This window comes from Palaemon carinicauda, chromosome 39 (genome assembly GCF_036898095.1).
Source record: "Palaemon carinicauda isolate YSFRI2023 chromosome 39, ASM3689809v2, whole genome shotgun sequence".
Taxonomy (NCBI): Eukaryota; Metazoa; Arthropoda; class Malacostraca; order Decapoda; family Palaemonidae; genus Palaemon; species Palaemon carinicauda.
The window spans coordinates 14,878,527-14,896,577 of NC_090763.1; the positions used below are offsets into that span (position 1 = coordinate 14,878,527).

At 46.1% G+C, this 18,051-nt stretch overlaps 1 protein-coding gene across 3 annotated transcripts in view; it reads left to right on the forward strand.

The window, feature by feature from the left end:
• Positions 1–18,051, forward strand: part of LOC137631022 (uncharacterized) — a 133,249-nt gene that overhangs the window by 92,426 nt on the left and 22,772 nt on the right. For all 3 annotated transcript variants that reach the window (XM_068362576.1, XM_068362578.1, XM_068362577.1), the window contains one exon: positions 7,331–8,245. In XM_068362576.1, coding sequence (XP_068218677.1) covers positions 7,331–8,245 — 915 coding nt within the window. The remainder of the gene's footprint in view (positions 1–7,330; positions 8,246–18,051) is intronic.

Sequence of the window (18,051 nt, forward strand, 5' to 3'; positions counted from 1 at the left end):
AATACGCCAGCGATCGCTATGCAGGAGGGGGTGTACATCAACAGCGCCATCTGTCGAGCAGGTACTTAGTACTCCATGTAAACAAAGAACCAATTTTCTCTCTGTCGTGCCACCGGCAAGAACTACTAAAATTCGCTGTTGCTTACTGGATTGGTTTTCACAGATTTTGGTGAAGTACACATTTCTAGTTATTAGCTTTCGCTTTGCAGAGGTTATCTTCAATACATCCTTGCATTCTTTTATTGATTTTTGGATTATTTGTTGACAACTTGGATAGATTTTGAATTCCCCTTTGACTAATTCAAGATGGCTGACCCTTCTCAAGTCCCTAAATACAGAAAGTGTAGTGCTAGGGACTGTTCAAGGCGTCTTCCGAAGGCCTCTATCGATCCGCACACCGTTTGTTCCAATTGTCGGGATAAAACCTGTCAATTGGAAGATCGATGTGAGGAATGCGTTGGGCTTTCGGAATTCGATTTTCTCGAATTCCTGAAATATTCACGTAGGCTAGAGAGAGATAGAGTCAGGAGAAGTTCATCTCGCTCCGTTGATATTTCCTCTCCTCATGCCCCACAACCTATTCCTTCCCCTGTAGTGGTTGCTCCTGATCCCCCTTCTAGCACTCAACAACCTTCGATGGCAGATATGATGCGTGCCATCCAAGCTCTGGGTGAGAGAGTCGAGTCATTGGCGAGTGACCGTAACCAACTCATGGCAGACGTCAAGGAGTTGAAGGGTAAGAGTGCAGTGGGTAGTGACAAAGTGAGTGGTAGTGTTGTGGAAAGTGTTAGTGTTGCGCTTGAGGGTGCGTCTGTTCGTGCCTGTCGTCCTCCCAGTCCGGGACCTCTTGCAAGCTCCCAAGCCCAGGGGAGAAGCAATGTCGTACGACCAAAGGGTTCGACAGCCTTTAATCAGCGGACAGACGTTCCCTCCGTGGTTTCGGACGTATCTTACCAAGATCGCCCCACCCACAAGAAGACGAGAGAGCCCATTTATTCCTCGTCTGCGGAAGATGTTTCTCGGAAGAAACAATGGACCAAGGTCTCACGGCCTCTTAAACGCAAGTCGGTCCCTTCCGCGCAAGTCCAACGGCCCAGTTGTAGCCACTGGGTCAGTTCGGACTCGCTGCAGTCTTCCGATGACTGCACACCTCCTAAGAGAGGCAAAGCGGTACCGCAACAGGCAGTAACACCGTCTGTTGCCGCACCTGCTACTGTAGACCCTAAGTGGTCTTTGCTGCAGACCATGCAGACGCAGTTAACGTCATTAATGCAGGACTTTCGTGCGGAGAAGGTTGACGCTGCACCACCCGTTAGCCTACAACCAACCACGGTTGTGCGTCCAGTGGACGCTGAGGCTACCTTCTCCCGCACTCCAGCTGTGAGAGTCCCGCCACCCATGCGCAGTGTACCCTGCCAGCCGCATGTTGACGTTCAGCGACGCACGGAACCCTCCGTTGACGTTCGCGAGTTACAACAACAACCTAAGTTGTTTTGTTTTGACGCGGTGCGTCAACCTCCGCAACCCAGTGTGGTTACCGCTACTCGCCCACAGCAGACTAGACAGTCAGGAGTAGACGCTTTGCGCCCCCGCGCTGCTATGGTTGTTGCCAGCTCACAGACTGGCCAACAGTTCCATGACGTTGCGTCCATTGCAGTCACGCATGCACCCGTGCTGCCGGACTCAGCTGACCAGCCAATTCCTACTCCTTTGCCGCTTCCTCCTCAGTATTCAGACGATGGACTCTCTGATGATGACGACGCTGCACACTTTGACGACCCGCATACGGACATCGACGAACCCAAGACCACGCCTCCCTCCTTGGACTTTAGGAAAGTTCTTGCACTGTTCAAGGAGATGTATCCTGATCAGTTTGTTTCTGCAGCCCCACGCTCTCCTCCATCTGAGTTCGCTTTAGGCACGCAGTCATCCGCGCCTGCCTTTACGAAGCTCATCCTCGCCCGCTCGTCCAAGAGAGCTTTAAGAGTGTTGGGAGATTGGATGCAGTCCAAAAAGCACCTTGGGAAGACAGCATTCTTGTTTCCCCCTGCGAAACTCGCTTCCAGATCAAGCGTCTGGTATGCCACGGGAGAAGTTCTCGGCTTGGGAGTTCCTGCCTCTGCCCAGGGCGACTTCTCAAGTCTTGTAGACTCTCCCCGCAGGCTAGCCATGAGACGCTCCAAGATTTGTTGGACTCCTTCAGACTTAGACCATCTGATGAAAGGAGTGTTCAGAGCCTTCGAGGTTTTTAACTTTTTGGATTGGTGTTTGGGAGCGTTGAGCAGGAAGACCTCCCCTTCTGACAAGGAATCTTCCATGCTCATTATGTCCTGCATGGACAAGGCCATACGGGACGGTTCCAGTGAGCTTGCGGCTTCGTTCGTTTCCGGGGTCCTCAAGAAACGGGAAAACCTTTGCTCCTTCTTGTCAGCTGGAGTAACACAATGTCAGAGATCGGAACTTATGTTTGCTCCTCTCTCAAAGTGCCTTTTCCCAGAGGAGTTGATCAAGGAGATTGCTGCCTCCTTGATTCAAAAAGACACGCATGACCTGGTTGCGTCATCTGCCCGCAAAGCCACCCCTTTGCCTACCGTGTCTAGACCCAGGATGGACACTCCAGCGTCCAGATTTATTCCGCCCTTTCGTGGCAGAGCCTCCAGCAGAGGAGGTTCTCGTGCCGAAGGGAGACGTGGGATTAAGAAGAAAGGTACCAAGTCCTTTAAAGGCAGAGTCTGACTGCCACCTTCTTCAGACAGCAGTGGGAGCCAGACTCAAGAACTACTGGCAGTCCTGGGAGAACAGGGGCGCAGATGCACAATCTGTGAAGTTGCTCAGAGAAGGGTACAAGATCCCGTTTATGCGCAAGCCCCCTCTAGCAACGTCTCCCATCGACCTCTCTCCCAGGTACAGAGAGGAGGACAAGAGACTAGCTTTGAAGCAAGAGGTGTCTCTCTTACTAGAAAAGGGAGCGGTAGTCAAAGTCCTGGACCATCAATCCCCGGGCTTCTACAACCGTCTCTTCTTAGTGGTAAAGAAGACAGGAGGGTGGAGACCGGTGCTAGACGTCAGTGCTCTGAATGTCTTTGTCACAAAGCAGACGTTCTCCATGGAGACGACGAAGTCTGTTCTAGCAGCGGTCAGGAAGGAAGACTGGATGGTCTCTTTAGACCTAAAGGACGCTTACTTTCACGTCCCCATCCACCCAGATTCCCAACCTTTTCTAAGGTTCGTTTACGGGAAGGTTGTCTACCAATTTCAAGCCCTGTGCTTTGGCCTAAGCACGGCGCCTCTTGTCTTTACGAAACTGATGAGGAATATTGCCAAATTCCTGCATTTAGCGGACATCAGAGCCTCCCTCTATTTGGACGACTGGCTTCTAAGAGCTTCTTCCAGTCGTCGCTGTCTGGAGAATCTAGAGTGGACTCTAGATCTGACCAAGGAATTGGGTCTCCTGGTCAATATGGAAAAGTCCCAACTGGTCCCATCCCAAACTATAGTGTACTTAGGGATGGAGATTCACAGTCAAGCTTTTCGGGCTTTTCCGTCGGCCCCCAGAACAAGTCAAGCCCAGGTATGCATCCAGAACATGCTAAAGAAGGACCGATGTTCAGTCAGACAGTGGATGAGTTCATTGCGTTAGGGAGACTGCACCTCCGTCCCCTTCAATTTCACCTAGCTGTTCACTGGAGAAAGGACAAGACGCTAGAAGCGGTCTCGATCCCCATTTCCGAGAAGATGAAGTCATCACTGACTTGGTGGAAGGACAACATCTACCTCAGAGAGGGTCTGCCCCTGGCTGTTCAGACCCCCAACCACGTTCTCTTCTCGGACGCATCGGACACGGGCTGGGGTGCGACATTATACGGTCGGGAATGCTCGGGAACTTGGAACTCGAATCAAAGAGCGTTACATAACAACTGCAAGGAGCTACTGGCAGTTCATCTGGCCTTGAAAAGCTTCAAGTCCCTCCTTCTAGGCAAGGTGGTGGAGGTCAACTCAGACAACACCACGGCCTTGGCGTACATCTCCAAGCAAGGAGGGACCCATTCTATGACGTTGTACGAGATCGCAAGGGACCTCCTCACCTGGTCAAGAGATCTAAACCTGTCTCTAGTAACGAGGTTCATTCAAGGCAACATGAATGTCATGGCGGACTGCCTCAGTCGGAAGGGTCAAATCATCCCAACAGAATGGACCCTACACAAGAATGTGTGCATGAGACTATGGGCCACATGGGGCCAACCTACCATAGATCTCTTTGCAACCTCGATGACCAAGAGGCTCCCAAATTATTGCTCGCCAATCCCGGACCCAGCAGCAGTTCATATAGATGCTTTTCTACTGGATTGGTCCCATCTAGACCTTTATGCATTCCCCCCGTTCAAGATTGTCAACAAGGTACTGCAGAAGTTCGCCTCTCACGAAGGGACAAGGTTGACGTTAGTTGCTCCCCTCTGGCCCGCGAGAGAATGGTTCACCGAGGTACTTCAATGGCTGGTGGACGTTCCCAGAACCCTTCCTCTAAGAGTGGACCTTCTACGTCAGCCACACGTAAAGAAGGTACACCCAAGCCTCCACGCTCTTCGTCTGACTGCCTTCAGACTATCGAAAGACTCTCGAGAGCTAGAGGCTTTTCGAAGGAGGCAGCCAGGGCGATTGCTAGAGCAAGGAGGACATCCACTTTTAGAGTCTACCAGTCGAAGTGGGAAGTCTTCCGAAGCTGGTGCAAGTCGGTATCAGTATCCTCAACCAGTACCTCTGTAACCCAAATAGCTGACTTCCTATTATACCTGAGGAAGGAAAGATCTCTTTCAGCTCCCACGATCAAAGGTTACAGAAGCATGTTGGCAGCAGTCTTCCGTCACAGAGGCTTAGATCTTTCTAACAACAAAGATCTACAGGACCTCCTTAAGTCTTTTGAGACCTCGAAGGAGCGTCGTTTGGCCACACCAGGTTGGAATTTAGACGTGGTACTAAGATTCCTTATGTCAGAAAGGTTCGAGCCACTACAATCAGCCTCCTTTAAAGATCTCACTTTAAAGACTCTTTTCCTCGTCTGCTTAGCAACAGCTAAAAGAGTCAGTGAGATACACGCCTTCAGCAGGAACATCGGATTTTCATCTGAAACGGCTACATGTTCTTTACAGCTTGGTTTTCTAGCCAAAAACGAACTACCTTCTCGTCCTTGGCCGAAATCGTTCGATATTCCAAGCCTTTCTAATTTGGTTGGAAATGAACTAGAAAGAGTCTTATGCCCTGTTAGAGCTCTTAAGTTCTATTTAAGACGAACTAAACCTTTACGAGGACAGTCAGAAGCTTTATGGTGTGCTATTAAGAAACCTTCTTTACCTATGTCAAAGAATGCAGTTTCCTATTATATCAGACTGTTGATACGAGAAGCTCATTCCCATCTGAATGAGGAAGACCATGCTTTGCTGAAGGTAAGGACACATGAAGTTAGAGCTGTCGCAACTTCAGTGGCCTTTAAACAAAATAGATCTCTGCAGAGTATAATGGACGCAACCTATTGGAGAAGCAAGTCAGTGTTCGCGTCTTTTTATCTTAAAGATGTCCAGTCTCTTTACGAGAACTGCTACACCCTGGGACCATTCGTAGCAGCGAGTGCAGTAGTGGGTGAGGGCTCAACCACTACATTCCCCTAATTCCATAACCTTTTTAATCTTTCTCTTGAAATGTTTTTATTGTTGTTTTTGGGTTGTCCGGAAGGCTAAGAAGCCTTTCGCATCCTGGTTGATTTGGCGGGTGGTCAAATTCTTTTCTTGAGAAGCGCCTAGATTAGAGTTTTTGATGAGGTCCTTTAGTATGGGTTGCAACCCTTGATACTTCAGCTCCTAGGAGTCGCTCAGCATCCTAAGAGGATCGCGAGGCTCAGTAAGGAAGACGTACTTAAAAAGGCAGAGTAATTGTTCAAGTCGACTTCCTTACCAGGTACTTATTTATTTTATGTTTGTTATTTTGAATAACTGCTAAAATGAAATACAAAATACTTAGCTCATAATAATGTAAACATTTATTGCTGGTCTCTACCCACCCCCCTGGGTGTGAATCAGCTTATATAATCACCGGCTAAGTTTAATATTGAAAAATGTTATTTTTATTAATAAAATAAATTTTTGAATATACTTACCCGGTGATTATATATTAAAGGACCCTCCCTTCCTTCCCAATAGAGACCCAGTGGACCGAGGAGAAAATTGGTTCTTTGTTTACATGGAGTACTAAGTACCTGCTCGACAGATGGCGTTGTTGATGTACACCCCCTCCTGCATAGCGATCGCTGGCGTATTTTGACCGTAGAGTTTTTCTGTCGGGCAGCAGAGCTGCAGCTTATATAATAACTGGGTAAGTATATTCAAAAATTTATTTTATTAATAAAAATAACATTTTACACACTAAAAATATTTCTAACTGCCCTTGCTATCACTCTCTACTCAGTAGCTAGAGTGTTTTGGCAGCTGATTTATAGGAGTTATGATACTACGACCAGGGGTTAGGAAAATGTTTTTGATTGCTTTATTTAAAAGTTGTCGAGTTGGATCTCCCACTTGATAGATGGGGAGGGTTGGTGGCAGGAAAGGCATCTGGCCATGAAAAATTAGCCAAAACCTTCGATCGAAGGGATTAACCAATGATGAAGTGTGGGACAGGGGTAGATGGAGAACGCTGGCCAGAAACATCAACCCCACATAAAAGTGGGAAAAGATGCAGACAAGAATAACTAGTCTATTGAAATGAAAGATTCATGGAAATATTTTTTCAATAACTGGCTTATGCTGTTATGAAGCCGTAATGATATTCTGTCAATTTGTTTTAATAGTTTCATCTCATTCAGTTGTGCATAAAACACAGACTGCTTAGTTGTATGTGAAGAAGTCATTCTTGCTTATAACTTGGTTCGTTGATATACCTGAGCTCTGAAAGAGAACTAGAGTATAAAAATAAATTTTGCTATCAAAATTCCATTTTTAAATATCACTTTACATTTGAAGGCCCATGATTTATGTCAATGTTAGGAATAATTACTTATGAATTATAACTCTCTTAGAACATGTCAATAGTTAGGCATAAAGCCTGACTGTACTTTGTCACATTTTTTCAAATACTGAATATTCTAAATGAATTTTATGCATTGAGTCATAAATGAAATATTACTGTATCATCATTTAGTTGTTTTTATGTAACATTTTATTGATACAGTGCTTTTGTCACTTTACAACACCACTGAAGTGATATAGTCACTTGAAAATTCACATCTTGGATATCATTAAGATGCTAATTGAATGTCTTGAAATTTTCTATTTATTTACAGAGTGGTCCGAGAAGCATTTCAGTAGTAGCCAACCTGTGGCTCTGAAAACTCCTTTATCACAAGACATTGCTCCAATTGTTTTGGGAAATAATTTTGGTGTTCGAGGAAAAAATGCGCATGGAATTACTCAGTCATTTGATAGTTCAAAATGTGATTTAATCAAAGGAAGGAAGAGAAGAAGTGCTCGTGTGCTGGTTATTAGTCCAACAGTTTCATCTTTATCTTGTCCTGGTTCCACTATTATTAATCCAAGGGCTCTTCTGCTTCGATATGAGGAGAAACTCGAGAAAAAGAGAACTTTAGCTTCTATCAATGTGTCTCCTACGGCTAGCAGTTTCAATAAAGAAAAAGTCTCAATAAGTAAAGGGAGAGACATAACTTGTAGAAACCTTGAGAGTAAAGAACTAAAAAGTTATAAGAATGAAAATAGAAAAAGTATTGAAAAGGGAGATTTTATTGAAGTCAGTGGGTGTAAAGTGCGAGGCACTGATAGAAGCCTACAAGAACTTGATATATCTGCTTGTTCATCTAAGAGTATGAAAAGTGTTATAGTTAACCCATTAGATTATTTGAAAAAATATGAAAAACATGCTGGCGATGATTTTAGGAAAATTAAGAAACCAGACATGAATATTAAGCTTAGAACAAGTGATCCTGAATTAATAATAACTTCTGGTATTGTTAATAGAGATTTGCAAGTTGTCCCAGAGCCAGTGCCTCATAGATCTGTGAATGGATTAGGCATGCACAGTACTGACGTCACGTTAAATACAAATAGAGGAAGTGAAATAAGTAGTAGTCACAACCAGGGACTAGGATACTGTCATCAAGTACCAGATTACCTTGAAGAATCATTGAAGAAAATGGATTCAAATTGCCTTTCCCTAGCTTATGAAAAAGACCACCCACTCTCAGGTAGTATATAATTATTAATTTGATTGAAATTTCAACATTTTATTTATTTGTCAACTCTTAACCTGTACAGAAAGAGATTTTATTTTATGTAGAGAAAAAGGTCAAGTATTTCACTTCTGTGGTTAGAGTAAAAGTTACGAGATTTCTGTATAATAATACTTATTGTTTTTTCTTTGTTGATTTGCCGTAGGTTTAGGTTTATTCATACATTTTCTTGTCTACTTTTGTCTTATGGTTATTGTTTTAATGAGTCATACCTATGAGTCACAATGCTAATATCCTCAGCACTTAGGCAAGAGACTTTTTCCTTCCAGGTTCCTCACCATTGTTTGATAATCATTTATTGAGATGGAAATAGAACCTGCTAGTGCCTTCTCTCTAAGAGTGTTTCTTTTTCAGTTGTAGTTAGCATGAGTTGCACCTCTCCAGGTCCAACTATTGATATATTTTTAGTTGGATTGTTTCTTTTTTATTAGTAACAATAATTAAAGGTATATCTTCCTCAAGTTTTAAAATTCATATGTGTACCAACTGCAGTGTGAATAGGCTTTGTTTAAAATCCACATGCCCTTCACTTGCAAGGGTCCACAATGTGAGGATAAAGTGAGATTTATTCCTACGTGGATACAAACTTGTGAGTCATTTATATGGGTTATTCCTAGTTTGGTTTCCTCTCCAACCAGACAATTCAGAGAAAATTGGTTTAATTGCATCATGGTTTGTTGCTAGGCAACTGCTGTGCATGACGCATATTGCTTGTTCAAAGTGCTCCCTCACAACACTCCTGGTCGTGAAGTGGGTAAGACGTGCCCACATCCTCTCTCTGTGATCAGATATTGCCTTCACCCTACCCTTATAGTTCTTAGTGCTTGTGTCTCTTGTGTTTTAAATATTCAAATGTCCCTTGTGTTCTATCATTATTTTTGAGTTTTCAATATTTAACTTAGCCGGTGATTATATAAGCTGCAGCTCTGCTGCTCGACAGAAAACTCTACGTTAAAAATCCGCCAGCGATCGCTATGCAGGTAGGGGGTGTACTTCAACAACGCCATCTGTCGTGCAGGTACTCAGTACTCAATGTAAACAAAGAACTCAATTTTCTCTCTGTCGTGCCACCGGCAAGACCTACCAATTCGCTGTTGCTAACTGGATTGGTTTTCACAACTTTTTGGTGAAGTACACGTTTCTAGTTTTGAGCTTTCGCTTTGCAGGCTTTATCTTCAATAAATCGTTGCATTCTTTTGTTGATATCGGATTATTTGTTGATGACTTTGGATAGTTTTTGAATTCCCCTTTGACCAATTCAAAATGGCTGACCTTTCTCAAGTCCCTAAATTCAGGAAGTGTAATGCTAGGGACTGTTCAAGGCGTCTTCCGAAGGCCTCTATCGATCCTCACACCGTTTGTTCCAATTGTCGGGATAAAACCTGTCAATTGGAAGATCGATGTGAGGAATGCGTTGGGCTTTCGGAATTCGATTTTATCGAATTCCAGAAATATACACGTAGGCTAGAGAGAGATAGAGTCAGGAGAAGTTCATCTCGCTCCGTTGAATTTTCCTCTCCTCATGCCCCACAACCTATTCCTTCCCCTGTAGTGGTTGCTCCTAATCCCCCTTCTGGCACTCAAGAACCTTCGATGGCAGATATGATGCGTGCCATCCAAGCTCTGGGTGAGAGAGTCGAGTCCTTGGCTAGTGACCGTAACCAGCTCATGGCGGACGTCAAGGAGCTGAAGTGTAAGAGTGCAGTGGGTAGTGATAAAGTGAGTGATAGTGTTGTGGATAGTGTTGCGCTTGAGGGTTCGTCTGTTCGTGCCTGTCGTCCTCCCAGTCCGGGACCTCTTGCAAGCTCCCAAGTCCAGGGGAGAAGCAATGTCGTACGACCAAAGGGTTCGAGAGGCTTTAATCAGCGAACAGACGTTCCCTCCGTGGTTTCGGGCGTATCTACCCAAGATCGCCCCACCCACACAGAGACGAGAGAGCCCATTTATTCCTCGTCTGCGGAAGAGGTTTCTCGTAAGAAACCATGGACCAAGGTCTCGCGGCCTCTTAAGCGCAAGTCGGTCCCTTCCGCGCAAGTCCAACGGCCCAGTTGTAGCCACTGGGTAAGTTCGGACTCGCTGCAGTCTTCCGACGACTGCTCACCTCCTAAGAGAGGCAAAGCGGTACCGCCTCAGGCAGTCACACCGTCTGTCGCCGCACCTGCTCCTGTAGACCCTAAGTGGTCTTTGCTGCAGACCATGCAGTATCAGTTAACGTCACTGATGCAGGACTTTCGTGCGGAGAAGGTTGATGCTCAACCAACCTCTTGCCTACAACCAACCACGGTTGTGCGTCCTGTGGACGCTGAGGCGACCTTCTTCCGCACTCCAGCTGAGAGAGTCCCGCCACCCATGCGTTCCAGTGTACCCTGCCAGCCGCATGTTGACATTCAGCGACGCACGGAACCTTCCGTTGACGTTCGCGAGGTACAACAACAGTCTAAGTTGTTTTGTTTTGACGCTGTGCGTCAACCTCCGCAACCCAGTGTGGTTGCTCTGCTCGCCCACATCAGACTAGACAGTCTGGAGTAGACGCTATGCGTCCCCGCGCTGCTATGGTTGTTTCCAGTTCACAGACTGGGCAACAGTTCCATGACGTTGCGTCCGGTTCAGTCACGCGTGCACCCGTGCTACCGGACTCAGCTGACCAGCCGATTCCTACTCCTTTGCCGCTTCCTCCTCAATTCTCGGATGATGGACTCTCTGATGATGACGATGCGGCACACGTTGATGAACCACATTCGGACCTTGACGAACCCAAGACCACGCAACCCTCTTTGGACTTTAGAAAAGTTCTTGCTCTGTTCAAAGAGATGTATCCGTACCAGTTTGTGTCTGTGGCTCCACGCTCTCCTCCGTCAGAGTTTGCTTTAGGTACGCAGTCATCCTCGCCTGCCTTTACGAAACTCGTCCTCGCCCGCTCGTCCAAGAGAGCTTTACGAGTTTTAGGAGATTGGATGCAGTCCAAAAAGAGCCTAGGGAAGACAGCCTTTACGTTTCCCCCTGCGAAACTCTCTTCCAGATCGAGCGTCTGGTATGCCACGGGAGAAGTTCTCGGCTTGGGAGTTCCTGCCTCTGCCCAGGGCGACTTCTCAAGTCTGGTAGACTCTCCCCGCAGGCTAGCCATGAGACGCTCTAAGATATGCTGGTCTCCTTCGGACCTAGACCATCTGTTGAAAGGAGTATTTAGAGCCTTCGAGGTCTTTAACTTTTTGGACTGGTGTCTGGGAGCTTTGAGCAGGAAGATCTCCCCTTCTGACAAGGAATCTTCCTTGCTCATAATGTCCTGCATGGACAAGGCCATACGTGACGGATCTAGTGAGCTTGCGGCTTCGTTCGTATCCGGGGTCCTCAAGAAACGTGAGAACCTTTGCTCTTTCCTGTCAGCTGGAGTGACACCGTGTCAAAGATCAGAACTTCTGTTTGCTCCTCTCTCAAAGTGCCTTTTTCCAGAGGACTTGATTAAGGAGATTGCTGCTTCTTTGATTCAGAAGGACACCCATGACCTGGTTGCGTCCTCTGCCCGCAAAGCCACCCCTTTGCTTACCTTGTCAAGACCCAGGATGGACACTCCAGCGTCCAGATTCATTCCGCCCTTTCGTGGCAGAGCCTCCAGCAGAGGAGGTGCTCGTGCCGAAGGGAGACGTGAGAAGAAGAAAGGTACCAAGTCCTTTAAAGGCAGAGTCTGACTGCCACCTTCTTCAGACAGCAGTGGGAGCCAGACTCAAGAACTTCTGGCAGACCTGGGAGAAGAGAGGCGCAGATGCACAATCTGTGAAGTTGCTCAGAGAGGGGTACAAGATCCCGTTTGTACGATAACCCCCTCTAGCAACGTCTCCCATCGATCTCTCTCCCAGGTACAGAGAGGAAGACAAGAGACGAGCATTGAAGCAGGAGGTGTCTCTCTTGCTAGAAAAGGGAGCGGTAGTCAAAGTCCTGGACCATCAATCCCCGGGCTTCTACAACCGTCTCTTCTTAGTGGTAAAGAAGACAGGAGGGTGGAGGCCGGTGCTAGACGTCAGTGCGCTGAATGTCTTTGTCACAAAGCAGACGTTCGCCATGGAGACCACAAAGTCCGTTCTAGCAGCGGTCAGAAAGGAAGACTGGATGGTCTCTTTAGACCTAAGGGACGCATACTTTCACGTCCCCATCCACCCAGACTCCCAACCTTTTCTGAGATTCGTTTACGAAAAGGTTGTCTACCAGTTTCAAGCCCTGTGCTTTGGCCTAAGCACAGCTCCTCTTGTGTTTACGAGGCTGATGAGGAATATAGCCAAATTCCTTCATTTAGCGGACATCAGAGCCTCCCTCTATTTGGACGACTGGCTTCTAAGAGCTTCTTCCAGTCGTCGCTGTCTGAAGGATCTAAAGTGGACTCTAGATCTGACCAAGGAATTGGGTCTCCTGGTCAATATGGAAAAGTCTCAACTGGTCCCATCCCAAACTATTGTGTATTTAGGGATGGAGATTCACAGTCAAGCTTTTCGGGCTTTTCCGTCGGCCCCCAGAACAAGTCAAGCCCAGGTATGCATCCAGAACATGCTGAAGAAGGAACGATATTCAGTCAGGCAGTGGATGAGTCTGATAGGGACACTATCATCCCTGGAACAGTTCGTTTCGTTAGGAAGACTACACCTCCGTCCCCTTCAATATCACCTAGCTGTTTACTGGAAAAAGGACAAGACGCTAGAAGCGGTCTCGATCCCCATTTCCGAGAAGATGAAGTCTTCCCTGACTTGGTGGAAGGACAGTATCAGCCTCAGAGAGGGTCTGCCCCTGGCTGTTCAGACTCCCAACCACGTTCTCTTCTCTGACGCATCGGACACGGGCTGGGGCGCGACATTAGACGGTCGGGAATGCTCGGGAACTTGGAACTCGAGTCAAAGAACGTTGCATATCAACTGCAAGGAGCTACTGGCAGTTCATCTGGCCTTGAAAAGCTTCAAGTCCCTCCTTCAAGGCAAAGTGGTGGAGGTGAACTCGGACAACACCACGGCTTTGGCGTATATCTCCAAGCAAGGAGGGACCCACTCTATGACGTTGTACGAGATCGCAAGGGACCTCCTCACCTGGTCAAAAGATCTAAACCTTTCTCTAGTAACGAGGTTCATCCAAGGCAACTTGAATGTCATGGCAGATTGCCTCAGTCGGAAGGGACAAATCATTCCAACAGAATGGACCCTACACAAGGATGTGTGCAAGAGACTGTGGGCCACATGGGGCCAGCCTACCATAGATCTCTTCGCAACCTCGATGACCAAGAGGCTCCCAATATATTGCTCACCAATCCCGGACCCAGCAGCAGTTCATATAGATGCCTTTCTACTGGATTGGTCACATCTAGACCTATATGCATTCCCCCCGTTCAAGATTGTCAACAAGGTACTGCAGAAGTTCGCCTCTCACGAAGGGACAAGGTTGACGTTAGTTGCTCCCCTCTGGCCCGCGAGAGAATGGTTCACCGAGGTACTTCAATGGCTAGTGGACGTTCCCAGAACTCTTCCTCTAAGGGTGGACCTTCTACGTCAGCCACACGTAAAGAAGGTACACCAAGGCCTCCACGCTCTTCGTCTGACTGCCTTCAGACTATCGAAAGACTCTCGAGAGCTAGAGGCTTTTCGAAGGAGGCAGCCAGGGCGATTGCTAGAGCAAGGAGGACATCCACTCTTAGAGTCTACCAGTCGAAGTGGGAAGTCTTCCGAAACTGGTGCAAGTCAGTATCAGTATCCTCGACCAGTACCTCTGTAACTCAAATAGCTGACTTCCTTTTATACCTGAGGAAAGAAAGATCTCTTTCAGCTCCAACTATCAAGGGTTACAGAAGCATGTTGGCATCAGTCTTCCGTCACAGAGGCTTAGATCTTTCCAACAACAAAGATCTACAGGACCTCCTTAAGTCTTTTGAGACCACGAAGGAGCGTCGTTTGGCTACACCTGGTTGGAATTTAGACGTGGTACTAAGATTCCTTATGTCAGAAAGGTTCGAGCCACTACAATCAGCCTCCTTTAAAGCTCTCACTTTAAAGACTCTTTTCCTGGTTTGCTTAGCCACAGCTAAAAGAGTCAGTGAGATTCACGCCTTCAGCAGGAACATCGGATTTTCATCTGAAACGGCTACATGTTCTTTACAGCTTGGTTTTCTAGCCAAAAACGAGCTACCTTCTCGTCCTTGGCCGAAATCGTTCGATATTCCAAGCCTATCAAATATGGTTGGAAATGAACTAGAAAGAGTCTTATGCCCTGTTAGAGCTCTTAAGTTCTATTTAAGACGAACTAAACCTTTACAAGGACAGTCAGAAGCTTTATGGTGTTCTGTTAAGAAACCATCTTTGCCTATGTCAAAGAATGCCTTATCCTATTTTATCAGACTGTTAATACGAGAAGCTCATTCCCATCTGAGTGAGGAAGACCAAGCTTTGCTGAAGGTAAGGACACATGAAGTTAGAGCTGTCGCAACTTCAGTGGCCTTTAAACAAAATAGATCTCTGCAAAGTATAATGGACGCAACCTATTGGAGAAGCAAGTCAGTGTTCGCGTCTTTTTATCTTAAAGATGTCCAGTCTCTTTACGAGAACTGCTACACCCTGGGACCATTCGTAGCAGCGAGTGCAGTAGTGGGTGAGGGCTCAACCACTACATTCCCCTAATTCCATAACCTTTTTAATCTTTCTCTTGAAATGTTTTTATTGTTGTTTTTGGGTTGTCCGGAAGGCTAAGAAGCCTTTCGCATCCTGGTTGATTTGGCGGGTGGTCAAATTCTTTTCTTGAAAAGCGCCTAGATTAGAGGTTTTGATGAGGTCCTGTAGTATGGGTTGCAACCCTTGATACTTCAGCTCCTAGGGGTCGCTCAGCATCCTAAGAGGATCGCGAGGCTCCGTAAGGAAGACATACTTAAAAAGGCAGAGTAATTGTTCAAGTCGACTTCCTTACCAGGTACTTATTTATTTTATGTTTGTTATTTTGATAACTGCTAAAATGAAATAAAAAATCCTTAGCTCATAATAATGTAAACATTTATTGCTGGTCTCTACCCACCCCCCTGGGTGTGAATCAGCTTATATAATCACCGGCTAAGTTAAATATTGAAAAATGTTATTTTTATAATAAAATAAATTTTTGAATATACTTACCCGGTGATTATATATTAAAGGACCCTCCCTTCCTCCCCAATAGAGACGCAGTGGACCGAGGAGAAAATTGAGTTCTTTGTTTACATTGAGTACTGAGTACCTACACGACAGATGGCGCTGTTGAAGTACACCCCCTACCTGCATAGCGATCGCTGGCGGATTTTTAACGTAGAGTTTTCTGTCGAGCAGCAGAGCTGCAGCTTATATAATCACCGGGTAAGTATATTCAAAAATTTATTTTTTTATAAAAATAACATTTTACAAGTGTGTGCCTTACGACTATTATGTTGAATTTGATGCATTTTTGCCCTAGCTAGAGGTGAACGTTCATATTACGAGAGTGAGATGGACTCCTCCCGATCCTTCTCCACCTTCTATTCCCATCACAATATGAGTGACACAAGGGAAAGGAAGGAGATCTGAGGAAGAATTAAGAACTCTGCAACCATTAAAATGGAACAACCGAATTATGACATCATCTTAATTAATGACTCCAGAGAACGTCAATGGGTGCTAGTACTAGCTCTGCTGATGTACCCCCCTTGAGCCCCTGGTGTCAGGCTCAGAAGCCTCACACTTTATTAAGATAATGAGCCTCTTCCGTCATTTGAATGGATTGTATGGGCCTCCTCATACACAAACTGCTAATAGACAATATGCTATTGACTCTGTCTTTCCACAGCCTTAAAGCCCCAGACACAGGTTCGTTATGGCGCTTTCTGATCAGACTAAAGATACGCTAGACTTAATTAATACACAAGTCTCAGCGTCAGAAATTACTTAAAGCCAGTATATCCTTGAAACGACCACCTTTACCTCTGTCATGCCAGAGACTTTTTTATGTACTCTCTGGCACTTAGAGTCCACTCCCCATTGATGCTGATGTGGCTAACCTGGTCCCATTGGTATTAGCAGAGAGACTGTCTAATCTTCCATTGTTTCGGGGCCCAAAATGGCAAACATGGAGGATGCAGGTATGTCAGCAATCCAAGCCTGCTCGTGGATAGACCACTTTGCAGTAAAAAAAGGACCCTAAGAATGACCATGTTTGTGAACAGTTTGAAGAACTAGCCAGATCTGGAACCAAAGCCTTAGAGTTCCTTCTGCATCAGAATGTATACCTTTGGGGGTAATTGCATTCTAAAAAGGTGCAACGCTGTCTTAGCCAGATGCCCTAAATAGCTGTCCCCCAGAGATGCGTTAGCGCTAAGAAATTCAGAGCTAGTAAACTCCCCCTTCCTTTTCCTGCCCTCGGATGTAGCAACGGCCATTGGAAAGGTAGAGAGGTTAGGACAAGGTCCTATGACAAATAGAGCAGTGACATTAAGATTGCCCACTTCCCAGAAACAGCTAAGGAACTCTCCTTTTAAGCTAGTTCCACAGCAAAGATGACTTTAATCTCCAACGGTTGTACAACAACCCAGGAGGCAGGCTCCTAGACCTACCTTTCGTCAGAGAGGATATCCTTCTGGACAAAGAGGGTGAGGTAACTGATGTTCACGCTAAATAGGGCCCGTCTCGCACCATAACATCATTGTGAAATGCCTAAAAAGCTCTTGGCAATGGATGTTGGACTTTGTGGCCAACCCTTGGACGGCAGAAGTCCTCCATTCAGGAGATAGATTCCCTTTCATAGACTGTCTGCCTCCTCTGACTAGAAATCTGACCATCCAACAATGCTATTCAAGAGGCTTAGTAAAAGGCCTACTCTTGTTAGAGGAAGTTTCCAAATTATGGGTCAAAGAAGCCATGGAAGAAATCTCCAGAGACTCACCAGGCTTCCTCAGCAATCTTTTCCCGGTAGAAAAGCTGACGAGTTTGGAGACCCATCATTGTCCTGTCCCACTTCGACCTCTTTGTGCTACAAGGTTCAAAATGCAAACCCCAGCCTCTGTTCTCCAGGCCATCAGGCAGAACGATTTCCTTTTACTGTGCTTTGGCCTATCAACAGCCCTTCAGGTGTTCGTCAAAATATTTGCCCTTGTCCCAGCCTGGGCTCATGCTATGGGCATCAGTCTCCTGAGATACCAATAACTGGCTTCTCCCAGCAAAATTCTGAGCTCTCCTTTTAAAATACAGGGATCTACTCTTAGATCTGTGCATGGAGTTAAGGTTCCAACTGACCTGCAGAAGTCCAGCCTCATCCCTCAACAGCCCATCAGGTACCTGGGAATAGACATAGACTCAGTACAAGACAGAGCCCTTCCATAAACTGACAGAATCTAGATGTTCAGAGAATTGGCAGCAACCTTTCTGAAAGTGAAACCCCTTCCTGCCCACTCTTGGCAGAAGCTACTAAGACATCTCTCCTCATAAGAGAAACTTCCCTTTTGGGAGAATGCATTTTTACACGGTGCAGTGGGTCTGAAGAACCAATAGTCACCTACTTCAGACCACCTTGCACCCCCTGCTACAAATACCTCACGAGATGGTAAAAGACCTCATTTGGCAGCTCAATGAGAACTTGTTAGCGGAAGCCTCTCCAGGCTTCTCTGCCACAATTCGTTCTGTTAACAGGTGCTTTTCCCCAAGGAGGTGGGGGGTGCTCACCTAGGAAGGGAGCAAATATCAGCCTATGGTCAGAAGAGAACATTATCATCATCATCATATCCTCCTACGCCTATTGACGCAACG